This window comes from Panthera onca, chromosome B4 (genome assembly GCF_046562875.1).
Source record: "Panthera onca isolate mPanOnc1 chromosome B4, mPanOnc1 haplotype 2, whole genome shotgun sequence".
NCBI classification, from domain to species: Eukaryota; Metazoa; Chordata; class Mammalia; order Carnivora; family Felidae; genus Panthera; species Panthera onca.
In genome coordinates, this window is record NC_138345.1 from 12,486,628 (window position 1) to 12,506,413 (window position 19,786).

The 19,786-nt window shown below is 47.8% G+C and overlaps 2 protein-coding genes and 1 long non-coding RNA gene across 14 annotated transcripts in view; 2 read left to right on the forward strand and 1 right to left on the reverse strand.

The window, feature by feature from the left end:
* PRPF18 (pre-mRNA processing factor 18) overlaps positions 1–7,937 on the forward strand; it is a 66,066-nt gene extending 58,129 nt beyond the window's left edge. For all 3 annotated transcript variants that reach the window (XM_060659589.3, XM_060659584.3, XM_060659585.3), the window contains one exon: positions 7,412–7,937. In XM_060659589.3, the coding sequence (XP_060515572.2) occupies positions 7,412–7,528 (117 nt within the window). In that variant the 3' untranslated portion in view covers positions 7,529–7,937. The remainder of the gene's footprint in view (positions 1–7,411) is intronic.
* FRMD4A (FERM domain containing 4A) overlaps positions 6,108–19,786 on the reverse strand; it is a 608,405-nt gene continuing 594,726 nt past the window's right edge. For all 10 annotated transcript variants that reach the window (XM_060659574.2, XM_060659575.3, XM_060659579.3 and 7 more), the window contains one exon: positions 6,108–6,849. In XM_060659574.2, the coding sequence (XP_060515557.1) occupies positions 6,747–6,849 (103 nt within the window). In that variant the 3' untranslated portion in view covers positions 6,108–6,746. The remainder of the gene's footprint in view (positions 6,850–19,786) is intronic.
* Positions 7,941–19,680, forward strand: LOC132695256 (uncharacterized). The gene is made up of 6 exons (XR_013556977.2): positions 7,941–9,523; positions 9,809–11,929; positions 15,170–15,327; positions 17,741–17,972; positions 18,482–18,630; positions 19,116–19,680. It is a non-coding gene; the product is annotated as an uncharacterized LOC132695256 (long non-coding RNA).

Below are 19,786 nucleotides of genomic sequence, written 5' to 3' on the forward strand. Positions count from 1 at the left end.
GCCACGTTGACACAGTTATGCATCACAGCGGTCTTCCTTGTGGCCTCTTGTTTTATAAGAGGAGTATGGGGTAATTTCCCGGTTTAGGGTGTTCCCACATATGTTGCTGAATTCAGCCCCTAAGAAATACAGACATTACTCAGATTTCTTGGCTTACAAAATCAAGACTTGTGGCAGGTATGTGACGGTGCTCTAGGGGTGTGCCTGCCTGAGCTGCAGTAAGGTGAGGCTTTGCCACATCCTGGTAAGACAGAAATGCACCCGTGTTCCTGTGCGTGAGTCTGTGGATATGGGCCCGGGTCATCTCAGCTGCAGAAAAGTCCTTAATCCAACTGATGTTAAAGGCAGTTCAGAGACCACCGGGTGCTGGAGACCCAGAGGAGTGCTTCTGGCCCAGAGGGACAATTCTGTCACCCGGCTTATTAGACGGAAGCATCTAGCTCTTGTCTCTCTCTGGTGTTTATCCCCAGGTCTTTGTTAGAGTAACAAACGGCTTTGAGAGGGAGAAGTCCTAAATACTTGTTACTGATGTGAAAGATACTTGAGAAGGTACAGGCTTGTGACTTCGTTATTTGGGGCAAAATCAGCTTTGATTCCCATTATGAGTCTGGGACTCACATTATGCCCACGTGGGCCTAAAAGGTACTTGTGGCTTTTTGTCCTTTATCCAGTTTTTTAATAATTTTTTTTAATGTTTATTTTTGAGAGAAAGAGACAGAGCATGAGCAGGGCCACCTAATTGCTGAAGGAGGAATGGTTCCGTTTGGCAGTTTTCCACACTTGGAGAACCAGCACTCGGAGATCACTCGGAGAGGTAGGCTTGTGCCGCCTCTTCTGGGGCCTGAATCCCGGTTCTGCGGGTCCCGCCAGGTGCCTGGGGCGCCCACTGGGTCCTCTCCTTGAAGGGTTGACTCCCTGCTCCACAGAGCACCTCCTTCATGGTTCTAGGTCTTAACCTTCCCCCACCTTTGTTTCCCTGCCCTGAGTGGTAGCTACCACTGACCGAGCCTGCTTTCTTATTAGCACCTTCTGGTGTGTTCTAGAATGTACTTTTTATTTTCTCCCTCCCTCCACTCACCATAGAATAGAAATCTCTGCGGGCCAGGGATTCCACACCTCTGGTTTGCTGCAGACGTGAGGTGAGAAGGAATGAGCGGATGGTCCTCCAGGGGTGATTGCAAGACTTTTGGATGATCCCAAGATTTTTGCCTGAGCCCTGGACGGTTGGAGTTGCCCGTGGCTGAGCCGAGGAAGGAGACGGTGGAGCAGGTTTGGAGGGGGAAGATCAGAGCGTGAGCTCTGGCCATGCTAGCATGTTAGATCATCTCCAGGTGGAGATGTTGACAGGAAGATGTCCAAGCTCGGGGACACGGCGATAAACACAGGTGTCGTCAGCCCCTACACGACACTTAAAACCGTGAGAGCAGAGGCCAGCTACCGGAAGAGTGGGGGACAGTGAAGGGGAGAGAACAGAGCCGCGACGGGCCGATGCCGGGGCGCCAGGGAGATGAAAACTACCGAGGAGGTTGGAAACAGGAGCCCCGACTGACTGTCGTGAGCAGGAAAACCCGGGAGGACGCCGTGTGCTGGCATTCCAGAGAAGGATGCGAGGGGACCCACTGTGTCGTGTAGCCGGTAAGTCATGTAAGATGAGAACAGAGAATTAACCGTTGTATTTGGCACTGTGGGAGCCGTCCTTGACCTCGACAGGAGTGGTTTTGGTTGAGTGGGGGAAACAGAAGGTTGATGGCAGCGGGTTTCATAGAAAACGGATGAATGAAAGTCCAAAGGAACTCACTTGGTTGTAGGGATAATAGTTGATGGAGAAAAAAATGGGTTTCTGATTAAAAAAAAAAAAAAAATCTTGGTGCAACTGTAAATGTATGAGTTCTGTCAACTCACTGGTTAGTCTCCTGTGTTGCAAGCCAGGCCTTTCAGGTCCTATCTGAAGAGGCAGTGGCTGGGCTGGGGGAGGCTTCGCGCAAGGCCGAGAGGGGGAGCAGGGTTTCCCCCCTTCTCTGCCGTGTCTTCCACCGGCCGGCCCCTCGGACCAGGCCGGCAGGGAGATCCCGTTAGACACACCTCGATTTCTCCTCCTCTGGACTCCTTTTCAACTCTTCCTTCCGTCTGCTTACTGCTGGGCTACCTCGTTTCCCCTCGCGCAGTGCTTGTGTGCCTGTGTCTCATCTGTGTGCGTGTGAGCTGGAGAAGAGCTGGATTCCTCCCCGACGTGCAGTGAAGGGCCTCTGCTCGCCTTCACCGGTGGTTCTCCGACGCTCGCTTTAGAGAGAATCTTAGGCGTGAGCTTTTTTGAACTAGTATTTTGGGAGGAAGCGGCCGCAGCCCTGGCTATTTTTAATGCTTTCTACTGGGATTTGTGGATGTTTGTGTTCTAGTAACCAACATAATAGCTGTTTGGAATTGCTTTGTTATTAGCACTGTGAAAGGGGAGTGTGCGCGTGTGTGGCGTAAAAGGTGGGGAGAAGCAGGAAAAGAAATGTTCAAGTCCTGTCTTCCTGCGTGCCAGTTGCTTTCGTGGGATGGTCAGAGCTGAATGACGAGATGCTGAATTTATTTCCCGAGCCGTGACCTGTGTACATGTAAAAGACTTACAGAATACCTCCGTTTGTTTGTTTGACGTTAGTGATGATTATCTTGAGATACACAGGCCCTGGTTGCTTTCCCAAGGAAAGGCTTAGGAAGTGTAAAATGTCCTCATGGGCTCGCCTCTGACGTGCTTCACTCGCCTCCTCTGGGGATTGTTTTCATTTCTGGCAGGCGTTAGCTCGCTCTGGTGGCAAATGCTTCAGCAAGAGCTTTCCGTCCAGGGGGTGTTCTTGGCCTCCGGGCTTAGCGTCTCCTGCTGGTGAAGAGACGCACATCGGGTCAGGGGACCAGGGATGCAAGGGCAGTGCGGTCTCTACGAAAGTCGGCCAGTTGCCATTTTGTCCTTCAGCAGGGGGCTGGCTCTTTGCGCCTGCGGGCCCAACTGGCTGCTGCATCGGTGACGTGATGTAGATGGTGGTGACAGAGCGAGAGCTGTGGTGTGAGTGCAGGGCCAACAGCAGTGCTGGTGAAGAGCCTGAGCATCCTGCCTGCCTCCCCGATGGGTCCTGTGCCTCCTCCACAGACCCAGGGACCACAGAGAGACTAAGGATGGCCCAAAGCCCGGATTGCCTCAGCGTTGGTTCCGCCATTCTGTGGGGACAGGACCCAGGCCCGGCACATGCTGCGTATGGGTAACTACTTGTAAGGAACAGTGAGACACATGCTAACGTAGCAAGCATCCTGCCAGAGACTGACCTCTAACGTCTAATCCTTTTTGGTGGTAGGAGCACATCACTGAGAAGATGTCGTCTTTGTATAATTAACAAGGCAATTAGAGAAAGGGAGACTTAGCCTCTACGACACAAACTGAGCTCTTCTGTATCTAGCAAGACCGTGAGGGTATCTATCAGCTTTAGATTGACTTAAAAGAAAAAAAAAATCCAAGGAGGACAAAGGCACCTGAATTACAGATTCCCGGAGCCTGTTGAAGCACGGACCGGTTAGAAACAAAATCTCTGAGAGGCAGCCAAGATCTTTTCATTTTGAAAATGCTTTAATAAGTGTTGACAACACTGTTCTGCAAAATGTAAAGGTACTATACAAATTCTTAATACAAAAAGAATAAATTAAAAGCAGATTTCTTTTTAATTCTGCAACTTTGTCTACAACATACATCCTTTTCATTGATTACAGTTGAACAGAATCCAGTAAAATCATTTTACATGCTCTACAGTCAGTTTCAGGAGCAACCTAATCCTTTCTCCCCATTATTAAACTAGAGTCCATTTTACACAACGTGTAATAAACTATTGACATTAATGTATATGTAAAACTTTACACCTAGTTAACTAAGCAGTAACTGGTCATCTGATAGCACCTGGAGGGGGGTTTGCTATATTTAGAACTAACACTGAATGAAAACAAATCGGGATTTTAACAGTTTCAACACTCACCTGCATATAATAAAACAAAACAAAAAAAACCCACCTGTCTCACAACAAAGTCTGATGTAGGTGTTCCCAACAGTCTTCAGGCTAAACAGGCAATTTCTTACACGTGTCCCAAGAATCCAGTAGGGGCTTATATCAGACCAGGGGCTTTATACTCCATCTTACTTTGTTTTAAAGAAATCGGGATCTGGGAAGAGCTTGCAAGTGCTTGGACAAAATAGCTATTGTTTCCCACCACACTGGTCATGAATCATGTCGGTCTCAAAAGACTAACAGTATGTACATTTTGTAGTAACTGAACGCAGCTCAACAGTAAAACCTGTTTGACTTAATCTCCGTCTTTACTACCAGACTATAATGGTGTTTGTTTGAACTGGATTTCCCTCCCACCCCATTCCTTGCTGCCTCCTGAATCCAAAACCCAAGCGTTGAGGAAGAATTTTCGTCTCTCATTCCTCGTAAACCCAACTGGGCTCAAAGCGTGATCCGAAGGACGTCAGACCAGATTTGAAACCACGGTACGTGGTCACCCCGCAGCCACGTAACCTTGTCACCTCCTCGGTTTCTCTCTTGACTTGCCCTGCTGCACACAGTTCAGTTTGATTATCTGTGTGTCACTGGAGAGAAAGAAAGATGGCCCGGTGCAGAATATTCTGAATGGGGAAGGAAGAAAACCTGCGGGCTGTAGCTCTGATCGATCATCAAAATAAGGGCAACGAAAACCCCATCCCCTCCCTCCCCACGATCACTTCATGGCATTGGAACCAATTTTGTTTCTCCTGCAGTGTTTCCCCAGAGGTTTTGTGAGGATGTCCCTTTCTCCAGCTGTTATCACCACAGAGCTGGTGTGCACGGAGAGGGGACACCGGGCCCTCAGTTGCCCAGAGCGGTCCCAGCCTCAGTGGGACCCCACAGTGCTTTCCAAGCTACAGCAGAAGGAGAGCACTGCCACTGAATTCATTGTAGCGTCCATCCTACCCTCCTGGTCTGGTAGAGCCTCGTTACTCTCGGATTACACATACATAAAAAAAAACCAAAGATTTTTCTTTTTACGCTAAAGCTAACTGTGGTTCTGTTTGCCCACAAAATTACCCCACCCCGGCTCCTGTCCCTGGCTGTCAAAATGCCTTTGCAATAGGAAGTCATTACAAGTGAGAAAAAGCGTCCCCTCCCCCGCCCCCCCCCCCACCTGTGCCAGTAAGCACAGCGTACCCCCTCTGTGGAGACCGTGTTTGTGCCATTTGGAATAACCCAACGAAGAGTGTGCGCTCATTATTATAAAAGTATTTTTGAGGCCTTTGAAGATAGATGGCTTTCCGGTTGTGTATTAAGCAGAGCTCAAAACACATGTAAACGTGCAGCTCCCACACACCTTTTTTCTCTCTTCTTTCTTCCTCTTTTGGTGTCTGCAGACGAATGTGGGTACATCAAGGTAGCTGACGAGGCTGTAGGCGTACGGGCCCTCTGGGAGCAGGGACTGTCTCCCCCTTCTCCCCCCACCCCTGCTCTGCCTGCGCTGAGAGACACGGGATAAAAATCTAAGGGCATAGTTGGGTTCTTTGAATAAGTGACACGTTGGTAGCCGGGTGCCGAGAGAAGTCGAAGTCGGATCTGAGCTCTTTGTCACACAAGTGCTAACAAATAGAAAATGAGCCACAAGGGTTAGAACACTCGAATGGATGGCCATGTGCTTTTCCCTTGGTTTCCCGTAAAAAAGAAAAACGAAACACCTTGTGCAAAACAGGACACGCTTTTACTGGTGGTTTTAATGAGAGAGAAGCGCTTGGCGATCACCACCTTCCCTTTCCTACAGATCCCAAAAGAAAAGCAGCTTTGTGTGGTGGGCTCGGACGGGAAGCCCCGCCCCCGCCCCCTGCCCCTGCACAGACCAGGCGGACCTGCTCCTCCCTGTCCACACTCCCAGGGATCTGGGGCAGCAGCTGGGTTAGCTCTCCGGGCTCTGGCCTGAGACAGTGGGTGGGACGTGGGAGAGAGGGATAGAGAGGGGGAAACCATTGACGTGTGGTGGGCTTGCACTTGTGATGAGTAGGAGCCGTTGAGAATTTAAAAGGTTTCACTGCAGAAAGAATGTCTTTCCCTTGGCCCCTCTTTTTTGTTTTTTTATTTTTTTTATTTTTATTATTATTTTTTTAATCTTTGGCAGCATAGAACTGATTGTGATCCTCGGATGCATCTCTGACATGTTAAGCTTCCTTTTTCATTCTCCCCCTCCCCCGACAGCCACTCCCCCCTCCCCCCCTCCCACCCCGGGACTATTTCAAGTGTCAACGGAGTCCCATATTCCCCTGCGCGAGCGAGCGAGGCATCCTCTTCACCGAGTGCAGGCCGACCGTAGCTTCATCGTCTTTCTGGATCACCCTGTACTCGAGTCCCCTTTCCTGTTCTCTTCCAATGCCACCTGTCCACAGGAGTTTGATGTCCGCTACCTTCCCTGATGGCTCCCGGCCTGGGGGCTGTCACGGCAGGGGGAAGCCACCAAGGTGCCGTTGAGGATTGGCGCCTGGCTCTCCGTGGGCAAGAGAGCCAGAGGACACACAGTGGGACCGGAACCTTCCAGAATGTCTCCTCAGTCAGGTTTTTGAGGGTGAAGGGAATGCGGAGACGGGAGAAAAAAAGTGCTGAGGGCCGAAGCTGGTGCAGGGTGACAGTGCGTCTGGGTAAGGCAAATGAGAGGCAGTGAGGTGATCTCTGAATGGCGTTGAGGCGGTCAGATTGAGGCCGGCTGGCTCACACGAGGGTCCCGGGCTTGGCTTTTTCCTGCCCGTACCACTGGACGTCGGCTAGTTCTGGATAGAGGGAGGAATCCAGGAAACAGCTATCAGCGTAGCTCCTGCAGGGAAGGCAAGGAGAGGGGGTGGTTAGGGGAGAGCGAGGTTTAGGGGTTCAGGAGTTCATGCTCAGTTCGGCGGGGGCTGATCCTGATGGGTAGTCCTCCCTGTGCATGAGGAACTGGGCCTAATTCGGTGCCGAGTATGGACGAGGTGCTCACAAATGGGGGAAAAAATGCACACCGAGGAGACCAAAGCCTTGAACGCCCGTGATGGAGCAAAATGGAAGCAGTGGTTCTGAAACTGGGCTGCGTGCCAGAATCACCTGGGAACTCTCAAGGGTACTCCTGTTCGGGTCCTGCCCTCAAGATGCCGGTTTAGCGGGTCTAGGGGTGAGCCTGCGCCGTGGGAGCTTCCAAAGCTCCCCAGAGCTGGATTCCACGGGATTCTTCCTCCCGCAGCACAGCTGCTTCGGTTCTGCTCCAGGAGGCCTCAGGAGTGACCATGGGTTTTTATTCTATCGGAGAAGCATGTTCAAAATGTCAGGCTTCCCGATCGTGAAACACGTGGTATTTTGAAAGTGGTTTAGTCTTTGAATCAGTGCTCTTTACTTTTTATTTTCAGAGAGAGACCGTGCAAGCGGGGGAAGGGCAGAGACAGAGAATCCCAAACAGGCTCCGTCCTGCCAGCGCAGGGCCCGACGCTGGGCTCGATCCTGTCCTACCAACGGGGAGATCATGACCTGAGCTGGAACCAAGCACTGGACGCCTGACCGACTGAGCCACCCAAGTGTTCCCCGTCGGTGCTGTTTAAGTAACATGCAGTGTTTTCTGATTATCAAAATGCTTGGAAAACATATAGGCAACTAAACTGAAAACAAAACACTTCTTAAAAAGTTGTCATGTACGTTGAGAAGTAATTTTTACATATAGTTACACAGATATACTAAAGCCAATAATCATTTCTGGGAAAAATAGCCCCTCTCTCATCCCAAACTGGCTCCTTCGGGGCAAGATAAAGGTCAAACTTCATGTCCATGAACATGGCCAAGGGGTAGCATTGCTAGGCAGGTGCCCAGAGGCTGGCTCAGTGACTGGGAACAGCCCCTGCAGCCTGAGAAGGTGAAGGCCTCTACTCAACCCCCACCCACCCGCCCAGTGCTGGCTGGCACGGCTCAACTCTGTACTCTGTTCAGAAATGACACAAAGCGGCCTGGTGTCGCCTGTGTGCTCTTTCCTTTTTCGTAGCGTAACTCGTAGTACCTTCTGAGATGTTTGTACGGACTCCTACAGGGATGGAACTGTGGGCCTTGACCCTCCAGCTGATGAAGCCACATTCCTGTGAATGATGTTGGTCTGTGATACCCGGTTAGTAGCTCTGTGTTTTTACTGCTGGATTTTCGAGGCTGACACCCCATCTTGGGGTAGAAATCTCTCTTTGGAAACACCACGAGGATTCTGCATATGTGGCGGAAGCTGATTTCCTCCCCTGTTGCTGGTGCTGCTTTATGGGTGGGGATGTGTGAAGAGACCCTAATCCAACATGGTACAGGGAACAGTGAGTTTAAAGAGCAGCCCCCTGAGCCAGTTTGTAAGAATCAACAGTTGAACCCATTTTTCTGTTCAATTCGCTGACCTCTCTAGGAACAAAGAGCTGAAGGCATTGCGGATTTTGTAAATGTTTGTCATCGGGCTTTTGAAACACTGAAAGGGGCACCTGGGTGGCTCAGTGGGTTAAGCATTCGACACTTGATTTCGGCTCAGGTCGTGATCTCATGGTTTGAGAGAAAGGGTCTTGAGGAGGGCTGTGGGGAGCCTGCTTGGGATTCTCTCCCTCCCTCTCTTTGCCTCTCCTCTGCTCTCTCTCTCAAAAGAAACCAACTTAAAAAAAACAAACATACCATGAAAGTTGGAAAAACTCAAAGCATCTGTGGCTCACTGTGGCCTTTAATGGGAGTCCTGGGCCTGGAAAGCCTGAAATACAGTGGGGTTATTGCTGCTTTCAGAAGTGAAAGTGCCATCCAGGCCCATAAGATGCTGGCCACGGAGATCTGTTCCGATATTTAAGTGGTAAAGGGCTAACTCGATCGCACCCATCCTGCAAACTCCCTCCCCAAGCTGACAACACTGACTCTTGCCATGGTGCCTGAGGGACTGAGAAAGTGTTTCTGGGAAAAGGTGGCATACAGTGGCCCACAGGGGGCATATAGTGTTTTTTGGGGGACGGTCCCTCCCTAACATTCGTCCTGGTGGTGCCCTCCACTCTCCCCAGGGTGGGCAAGCGGGCCAAGTCGAATCTACCCACCAATGTCATGGTTCAAAGCAGGGCAGAGGCCCAAGCCAGGCCACGTGGCCCTCACACCCGGAGGATGGGTTTCCTCCTGAGAAGGCAGTTCTTGGTGGGAGCAGGAAGCAGAAGGGGAGCTAGAGAACCAGAAAGCTCCAGCTCCCTGTTGCCCAGAAGCACGAGACCAGCATGAGCCTGTAAAACGCATCCGTTTCTAAAAGAACAGCTGGATCCAAGCTGTGTTTCTGGAAGTTGGAATAAATTCAGGTTACCTGCTCAGCCAGCCAGAGAGAAGACATTTGCCTTAATCCTAAGGAGCCCCCCCCTAGCTTTTTGCTCCTGGCAAGAATGACCTCCCTGAAGTTTGCACGTCAAAGAACTGGGCTTCGGGGATAGTTCCAGGAGGAGACCAGACAGAGCATTTCCATCTCAAAGACACAGGGGAAGAAGGCAAGTTTCTCCAAGAAGGATTTTGTTTCTTAAATCCTGATCTTTTGAAATATCTGCAAAGCTTTTGGAGATGAATAGGGGGGTTTGGGGATTGGTAAGAAACGATGGGGTGGGCTGTGAACTGTTTCCAGAGCTGTGTTACTGTTCCTGTAGAGCCTGGGTTTGTAAGACGGGGGACGCTTGTCTTTAGTTCCTCAAGGAGTGTGGTTGCAACTTGACTGAATAAAGTCAACGAGCTTTAAAATTTAAAATGTAAAATTTACTCAGTTGAATTTTGTTTGACAGTTTGGTGGCGGCCGTGGGATCCAAAGAGGACTTCAGCCAGCTTCGGGGACAAGAAAGAGACCGTGGTACCTGCAAACCCCTTGAGTTCTCTTTGTCACCATCTCTGAGGGCCCTGGGTAAGTACCTCTCGGTTTCGAGCTCTGCCCTCTTGGCCTTAAGCTCCCCATCGAATCGGCTGCCCGGTCCAGCGGTAACATTCGGTTTGGACTCCCAGGAGGCGCCGGGCGAGTCCTCAGCCCTTGCTTACTCTGCAACCCCAGTCCAGGGCCTAGCCGCTCAGCCTGAGCTGGCAGGTGGTTCCACCTGGAACCTGAGTCCCCAGCCCTCGGCTAGCCCGCGGCGCCCACCGCTGACGTGCGCTCGTTCAGTCCACAGTTGTGCGCTGGGAACCACGGGTGGTGTGCACGTAAAGCCTTGTCACGGCCAGTCCGCAGTATCCTCTCCTTGCTCACTGCGGGTCTGTGAGCGTGCACATGAGGTAAAGGAATAATAAATCTGTTGTTAATGGGCAGCTCAGAAACCAGAGCTGGAAAGTCGGTGGGCACCTAAAAGCTGTTAGAGCGCGTGGCCACCCAACTCGACCGTTATAAGCTGGTTACGGAATGGGCTAGATGGACACTAGGTCACCCACCAACCTCAAGAAAATTTCCACCCAGTGAGGTACACGGTGGAACACCGCGAGATTCCCAGCCCAGCGGTACGTCCCTCTTAACTGTCAACTTGTCTCTGACAAACCTAAGGCTCAGGCGACGAAATGAGATCCTCCGGTTCCAAAGAATTGAGTGTGCCCCCTCCCAGCACAACTGCTTTTATGTCTAAGAAGTGGGTCCCAGAAGCTGTACGTGACTACAAAGATGGCAGGATGTTCATAAAGCAAGCCAGAATCACCAGGGCTGTTGTGTGAAAGGACTGCCTAAAATGAAACCGGAGGAAATGACACGGAGAAGCTCGTGCCTGTGTCCTCAGGAGAAGGGAACTGAACACTGGACCGATTTCCTGGAAGGGCCCGATTTACGGGAGACTGAGACTTCTCTCCGGCATAGTGAACGTCTGCCCGGAATGGCTCCTGTCCTCAAGCCAGTGAACTTACTGTTGGACCACGGACGCTGCCAGGAGAGACCGCCTTCTCCAAAGTACAAGACCACTGTGTAAGGATAAGGCGCGGACAGACGAGCAAGTTTCACAGCAGCTCGCTTGCCACCCACGAGACGATTCCGTGCAACAAGGGACACCAGGTCATAGGTCAGACAAGTAGGGCAAAGGCTGTCCTCCGTGAAGAGGACGTTTCCCACGAAAGGCACACTGTCAAACAAAACCCAAGTCCGCGCCCTAAGTATTCGGCGCTCTTGGGAAGACTCTAAAGATGGGATCCCAGGCATCTCAATGCTCTAAGGGTGACCCTCACCCCAAAACTCCAGTGGTTTTATGCTAAAAAAAAAAAAAGTTACAGTCTCCCATGCACACGGACCGGCAGTATTGGAGACAATTTGGAATTGCAGTGGTCATTACAAGGAATGTTCCAGTTAGACAAGTTCCCTCATTTAAGAAGTGCACTTGAACGCAAGGGTTCCCAAATGAAACAGACAGAACGGGTTACCTATTTCAGTCAGCATGCAGAAGCCTCCAGAAGGCTTCAAGATCCCCAGACTGCTTCATTGGAAGATTGATTGCAAAAGGGTAATGAAAAGTTAAAGACCCAAGAGGTACCTAAAATGAGACCATATGACTGCCGGGACTCCTGGGACTCCCCTTTCTCCACCTCTACACCCGAATCCTCAGAGTATTAATCCTCTGTCTGAATGGTCTTTCCACCCGGAAGAGACTACATGACCACACTCACACCAGTGTGTCAGAGGAGGGCCCCCACACAGGCCCCTCACAGGATTGACGGGATTCTGAGGGATTCTCTTGTAACCACTACCAGTCATTCCTGGAACAGCTAAGGGGAAACTAAAATTAAAGGGACCCCTTGTCAAGTTCTGGCAGATGCGCAAGTTACACTCTGTACTTTGAACCCCACTTGCTCCAGAGCCCACAGATGGGAATCCTGGAAAAAGAAGGGTGAGAATCCTGACCTGAGTTTGCTTTCCCAAGTTACCGTGGCCCACTCAAGAGAGGAAGGTAAGAGTTCACGTCCCTTCCTTCCCAATTCCAGACCCACAGCTTACTGACCCTTTCCCTCCCAGGGGCAGCTGTTGCCTTCCTGTGTCCTGGGGGCTTGGCTTGGCTTGGCAACCACCGCGTTGGGAACCCCAGTGTGTGGTCAGGCAGAAATGCCGGTTGAACTCCATTTCCGGTTGGGGTTCCAATGCTTACTGCCAGTGTTTGGGAATGGGCGGTCTTTGTTCTGGTCATCTTTGGGAGTGGCTCCAGATCTCGAGAGTAGTGTTCTTTGTGCCCTCTCTGAGGACACCTTGTGTGTCCACGGTGTTGTTCCATACTACCAGGAATATTTATGGTTTGAGCTCAAACCTGACAAGATACGATTTTAAGTAGCTCTATGGTCAGAAGTTGGCCAAACTGAAAGCGCATAGTCACCATCAGAGCCTAATGGCGATTTCTTTGGGAACTTTCCCCTCTAGGCCAAAATTAAACTATGTACCCAGAGGTAAAGAAAAACATGCTGAAGCATTACTAGAACAAGCCAGAGACAAAGGTGTAAATGTAGAACATTATGAATCGTTTAATTTCCATGCTAGTTGAAGATCTCCTTGATATAAAGAAGCAAACCAAAGATAATGTAGCTAGATGGGTGGGTTGGCCTGTGTTGCAACCCACTTTCCTGAGGAATTAAAAACAGGGGTCCCTGTCTTAGAACAAATCAAGTCTTGATCAGAACAAAGGTAGCTGTAGTAGCAATGCAAATCCCACTTACCATTTTTACCAATTTCCACACCTTCTCTATTCATTTCAAAAGGCCTGCAGATATTTTAAGAGATCTGGATTTAAGAAACAAAGCTCTTCTTGGGAATGTTCTACTTGCTGGAACTTCGCTGATAGGTCCTCTCTTTGAAATGCAAACTTCAGGGAGGTCATTTGTATCAGACAGGGGTTGGGGTGGGGGGCGGAAAGCTATTTGGAACTTAGGCCAATGAACATCTGAAATGTCTTTGCTACAGATACTTTGGCTGTCTGAGCAGGTAACCTGAAATTATTCCAACTGTTCTGTTAGTAACGAATGACTTTTGCATGATCATACTTGTCTCGTGGCTAAAATTTAAAACAAAAGCGATTAGGATCTCTATCCATCTATGTGTCTAGGGATCGATGTTGTAAATGCGTGACATTTTTCTGGCTCTGGGCGGTATTGCTAAACTTAATTTGTAAAAGAGTTTTAATTAATTTGCTTAAAGAGAAGTACTTATTAAATGACGTATTCTCAAACTGTCACAAATAGAAAAACAACACACATATTTTCCAAGTTCATGTGACCTAGGATAAATCCTCAGTAAATAAAGGCTCAGGTTTGTAGGTTTCATTAAAATAGTAATGTCTTCAGAGTTATCAGCATTAAATATAATGTAGGAAACAACTTTTATTCTACCCGTGTTTACTAGTTATTTAAATTCGTGTCATCTCTGTTACAAAATTTGTTAGCCAGAAAGATAGCTTGAGATGTTGGCCAGCTGTTTAAGGTCTTGAGAAATTTTCATGACTAACATAAACATAATCATTAAGAACAAGTGAACAGATACATATTGGTCACAGTCTAGATGTTTTTCACTGGGTAGAAGCTTTTTTTGTCAACAGACTGCCAGTTTTGTAGCAAAAAAATTATATGCAGACATCATCCCTACATGTGGCGCCTCCCCCTGTTTTGCACAGTGACCTTGGAAGTCCTTTTCCTGGCCATGTAGTCCTTTCTCCACTCAGAGGCGGCTTTGCCGTATTGTCCTCAACCTCCGGGACTAGTAGAAAAGACTAACAGCATCACTCAAACCCCATTAGGAAAATTCTGTGCCACTTGGGAATTTTCCTGGACCAAGGTGCAGTCACTGGTCCTTCTGAGTCTAAAGATTGATGTGACTCTTAATGCTTCCCCCCACCCTCCTGTGCCTTGGAGGACTCGTGGTCCGCTAAACCTCTGAACTGCCTTTCTGCTTGGAAGGGACTACATGACCATAGCCAAAAGTCTGCCCAGTTACTGGCCTCAAACGTGGGCCTCTGTACGAGTCCTTCTCAGAGCTGACAGAACTCAGGGCTTTTCTGGGAACCTGCTACCTATTAAACAGCCAATGGGAAACTAAAATTGAAATTAATGGAAAGCCTTGCCCTGTTCTGGTAGCCACCAGGGCTGTACGCTCCGCTTGCTTAGAAGGACCCTGCAGGGGAGGTCCTGGTGAAGTGGCAAAAGTGGGCAAAGGGTAGGGATCCTCACCAGAGGCACCTTTCCTCAGTCTCTGCTGTGCCCATTTGAGAGACGACTGTGAAATTTCATATTCCCTTCCTTGCCTTATCTAGACCTATTACTCCCCAGGGACACCTGTATTCCTTTTGGCCGTCTTTGGGAATGGCTGTGCATCTCAGGAGAGGAGTATGCTTTGCACCCTCTTTGAGGATGCCTTTGCATCCATGGGGTTCATACTGCCAGGAATATTGAGTGTCCCACCTGAAACTGGACAGGACATAGGAAAGGATTTGTAAAATAGCTCTGTGGTCAGATGTTGGTTACATTGGAAGCTGACATTCAGAGCCTGACAGAAACTTTCTTTTAGATCTTCCCCCCTAGACTAAATGGAACTACGTACCCAGAGGGAAAGAAGACCATCACAAAGATCAGCAGCTCCAAATTAGTAGAAACCTAATGATTTCCATCTTAGAGAAAGATCTCCCTGAGATAAAGAAGCTGAATATAACATAACAGGATGGGTGGGTGAGACTGTGATGTCACTCAGGCTGCAACCCAAATCTGAGAAATTAAAAACTGTTGTCTTGGGGTGCCTGGGTGGCTCAGATTGTTAAGTGTCTGACTATTGATTTTGGCGCAGGTCACGATCTCACAGTTCGTGAGTTCAAGCCCCACATTGGACTCTGTGCTGACGGCATGGAGCCTGGCTGGGATTCTCTGTCTGTCTCTGGCCCTCCCTACTCGTGCTGTCCCTCAAAAATAAATGTTAAAAACAAACACCTGTTGTCTTGCAACTCAAGTCTTTGCAAGAACAGAAATGTAGCAATTCAAATGGAAGCAATTCAAAGCCCACCTATCATTTTCACCAATCCCCAAACCTCCCCTTATCCATCTCAAAAGGCTTGTGGGTGTTGTAAAATTCTGGCCTTAGGGTAACAATATTCCTTCTTCACTGAACTTGTGTTCTTTCTCTGTGCGGTAGAGATGGAAGTGTTATGTTTGGTTTTCTCTAGGAATCAAAGTTGTTCTCATCAGAAGGGAAAAACTGTGGGAGAGTGGTGTTCTCCAAGGTGGAAAATGTTGTCTTCACAAGTATCAGTGAAAAGTTGAAGTCCCCTTGACTCACCCTTTTACCAGAAGCATGATGTGAATGTGATCCTCTTATAAATGGGTGAGTTTTACAGTATTTCACCTGTCTCGTGGCTAAAAATTTCACACACAAGTTCTAAGATCTTTGTATCTGTGTCCATGATCTTGTAAGTGTATGTGTGCCTGTGATACACGTGGGATCTTCTCTGCCTCTGGATGGTACTGACAAAATGAATTGGTCAAGAGCTCTATTTATTTGGCTCAAAGACAAACAAGGGCTATACAGATGAGGTACACTCTAAGAAGAATAAATGCTAGCCCAAATGTTTCTCAAGTTCACGTGGTCTAGGGTAATCTTCGGGAAATGAAAGCTAATTTCAGATGCTTAGTTTCATTACAATAGGCATGTCTTTAGAATTACCAGTGTGAAATACAATACTCCTTTACTTCCTAGGTTAACTAAAAGTCAAATAAGCTCATGTTGTCTATTACGGAATTGGCCACAAAAAGATCATTTAAGATGACAGTCAGCTGTCTAATGCTCATGAGACGTTAGGAGTAATCTAAAAATTAAGAACAAGAAAATTAAACAGAAGGATGATAAAGGTTCATAAATGAACTTTTCAACAATAGTTATGCTTATGGGTCAGTCTGCTTAAGAAATAGTCTCCAGGGGTCACCAGGTGGCTCAGTTGCTTGAGCATGTGACACATGATTTTGGCTCAGGTCGTGACCTCACTGTCATGAGATAGAGTCCTGTGTCGGGCTCTGTTCCAGGCACAGATCCTGCTGGAGATTCTCACTTTCTCCTCCTGTCCCTCTCCCCTGTGCTCTCTTTCTCTCTTAAGTTTGCAAAATCTTTTTGGTCACTTGAAGCCTGAAAGTTTATAGTGAGCTAAGTTAAGGATGGACTTTCACTGACTCATTTCCAAATAAAATACTAAAGTGTTCATTACTGGACACAGATTTATCCACTTTTCACTTCCTTTTACAGAGGCCATAAAGATATTTGGGCCTATTAGTACACCTGTTTCAGGCCATATGGAAAAGTTTACTATGAAGAAGAATTTACTTCTAGAAATCATGAAGTGTATTTGTAAGTTTGCAAATCTACAGAACGTTAGTGTAAGAGACCATTCACGATTGCTAATAGTTTTTACTAGAAATGAAGAATTCTAAGGGTTAAGAATTCTCATCAATACATGTAATTAAAATTACTTATAAATAATAAAAAGAAACAAGTGTGGATGAAAAGTAGGCAAGTGAAGCAAAATGACTGGTTGCTCTTAGCCAACTTGACCACATTCTCAAATTACTTCCCAAGATTCTTTTTTCTACAAACCACCTACCAATTTTTTGTTCCATGGAACAAAATCTGAACGGATCTAAAAAATTGGTAGGTGGTTTGTGGAAAAGGAATCTTGCGAAGGGAATTTGATATGTGGTCAAGTTGGCTAAGATGGGAATGGATTTAAGTTTTTTAATGAGGGTTTTTTTTTAAATGTTAATTTTTGAGAGGGAGAGAGACAGAGTGCAAGTGGGGGAGGGGCAGAGCGCGAGACACACACACACAGAATCCGCAGCAGGCTCCAAGCTGTCAGCACACAGTGTGATGCGGGGCTTGAACTCCTGAACCGCGAGATCATGACCTGAGCTGAAGTCAGACACTTACCTGACCCAGCCACCCCCGTGCCCCAATGCGTTTTATCATCCAAAGCACACGGGTGCAAAAATAGAATTTGGTTTTCTCTTGAAAGGACTAAGTCTTCTTGGACATGTGGTCTGATTTTGATAAGCAACTGTAAAAGATTTACCTTTCAAGTAATCGGCCTGGACAGCCAAGATTTTGTGTTGTAGCAAAATAATTTATCGTGCTTCATGTGGTCTTTATGAAGTCGTCCATTACATAAGAAAACCCAGTCTTCTCACTAGTAAAAGAGCTAAGTTTTGTTCACAACTCTGTCACTTTGTCTATTTGCCTTCATCTACCTAACCAAAGTGACAGGATGTTAATGAAGTATTCTTTCATAATGATCTGTGATCCTATTTAGTCCTGTGTTCAAACCTGTTGATATTTAGACAGTTTCTCATAACCACATTCTCAAGGGTGTCTTCCTGACCTTAAGGTAACTTTGAGATTTCCCTAGAAATTTGAGATTTTCCTAGAGTGTCCCTGGGAAATCCCAAAGGATTTGTCTCTTACCTTAAAAAAAGATGGTATACTAATTAGGTTTATTTGCTGTGTTAAACTACATGGGAAGCATTGTCAAATACGTGATAAAAACCTTATTAGATTATACTAATAATATGATCCCTACAAATAAACAGTCTAAAATTGTATGAAGTGTCTAGAAATCTGATATGGCCTGGTATAATATTATTCAGACATCTAGTTATTATCTTTAAATTGTGTGTATCACAGAAGTAACCAGATTTCCTCATCAATTCTGTTATAGTGAACTACAATCGGAACTTTAGCATTTTGTCATTTACAGACCCTTGATTGTTTTACTCTGATGATTCTGCAAAACTGAAACGCATGGAAAGAACCCTACCAAGAACTCTGGACCGCTGACATTCCTGCCAAATTAGAAGGTGTTGAACCTGGGGTGCCTATGTCACAACTGAGGAAGGCTCCATCTGACTTTGGGTCCGGTACAAAAGCCGGAGACCTCAAACTCAAATGGACCAGCAAGAGAGGTCGACTGCTTCTTCCCAAGATGGGGGGTAAGAAAGTTTCTTTCCTCGTTTGCTTTCTGATCATCTTTTACCTAAGTCTTACTCCCTGAAGGGTCTTCAAGATTTTGTCCACCATTTTCCTTGCCCCGCCCTGAAAAGGTAATGTGCTTGTTCACATAGCTCAGGCCACTGCAGAGAGAAAGGTGATCTAACCTCCAAAAGACTGGATTTCCCATGGTGCTTGTGATCCCATAGTTCTGCCCGTCACAGACTTCTGCCTCACTCCCACTGCTTCGGTTTCTCCGGGCCAAACCCAGCCCCCTCTCTGTCATGTCACAGTCCCCGGTTAAGAACCTCTGACCCAGGGGACTTTGCATCCAGGCTCTATCCAAAGACAGGGACACAAGGGAAGGGTAACCAGATAAAACCACCTGTGGGGTCTACAGCCCCTCAAGTTTTACTGGCCTCCGTGGTGGTGCTCTTGGGAGTCCCAAGCCTTAGACTTAAATAGGCATTAGCATGAAGGATTCATATTCAAAGTTTGCTTCCCTTGACAGAAACCCCCCTAGACAGGAGTAAGAGCAAGTGAGGCTACAATTAGGAACCTCTCCTGCACTCCTGAAGATGTTGCAGAATCCGTTGCTAAAGCAAGAGCCGCCTACCAGTAATTCCTAGGCTCTCTGCCGAAGTCGTTCTTGATGCTAAGGTAGCCCCTGATTGTCGTTTAGCTGAGCAACGTGAGGGTGGCGCCACGGCCACCAGCACTTGCTGCACTGGGATAGATGCTTCTGGGGGAGCTGACACGCGGCTACACCAGATCACTACACAAGCCAGCTGACTTAAGAAAGCGACTCCTTCAGTGGGGTCTTCCTTTGGTTTGGGTCTTGGGGACCACGGCTCCAAAGTGCACTCGAGGGGCGCCTGGGGGGCTCCGTTGGTTAAGCGTCCGACTTCTGCTGGGGTCATGATCTCACAGTTTGTGAGTTTGAGCCCCGCGTCGGGCCCTGTGCTGACAGCTCAGAGCCTGGAGCCTGCTTCGGATTCTGTGTCCTGCTCTCTCTCTCCCCCACTCACGTGCACTCTCTCTCAAAAATAAACGTTAAAAAAATTTTTTTAAATGCGCACTCTAGACAGTGGGCACGATCCTGCTATAATGACAGTCCTCTTTCTACCTTTTTTTTTCCTCAAAAGGTTTCAATCCATGTTCGCAGCCATTAACCACCTATCAAATAATCCCCCTAAGAACAGAACTTCAGAAAAGGAACAAAGAGAATGACCAACGGAAAGAACGAACCTGATGTCATGACCCGCGAATACCACACAGACATTTGGCAAAAGACCACGAGAACTGCCGAGCTTTAGAGGGAAGCGGCCCTAATGCCTTAAGTTGGGATCCCATCTCTCAGGCTGAGAATCGGATCAAAAGGAGGGACATGTTGAAAACAAGAAAATAGGCCCCAAATGGAGTCACTCACGCTAAGGTCCACGTCACCGAACAGACTTCACCGAACTTCGGCTCTCTCAGAAATGGAATCTTAAACCAGTCAGGGCGTCTGCCTGACAGACCCCTGCCATTCCCTAAAGTAAAGTGACTTGGCCATATCCAACCGATTTTTGTCTAGTGTAGCCTCCTTGTTCCCTCTCCCTCCTGGCTATAAAAGTCTCATTTTGCCTAGTTCCTCTGAGCTCCTTTCTTCTGCTAGACAAGAGGCTGCTTCATTCATAAATTGATGAATAAAGCCAACAGAATCTTTCAGATTGCCTCAGCAGAATGTTGTTTGCTTTCTTAACACCATCTCCCTCTCCAAGGCTAAGCCCCTGTTTTCCTAATCCCCTATCTGCCACCTCGGAACTGTTCCTTA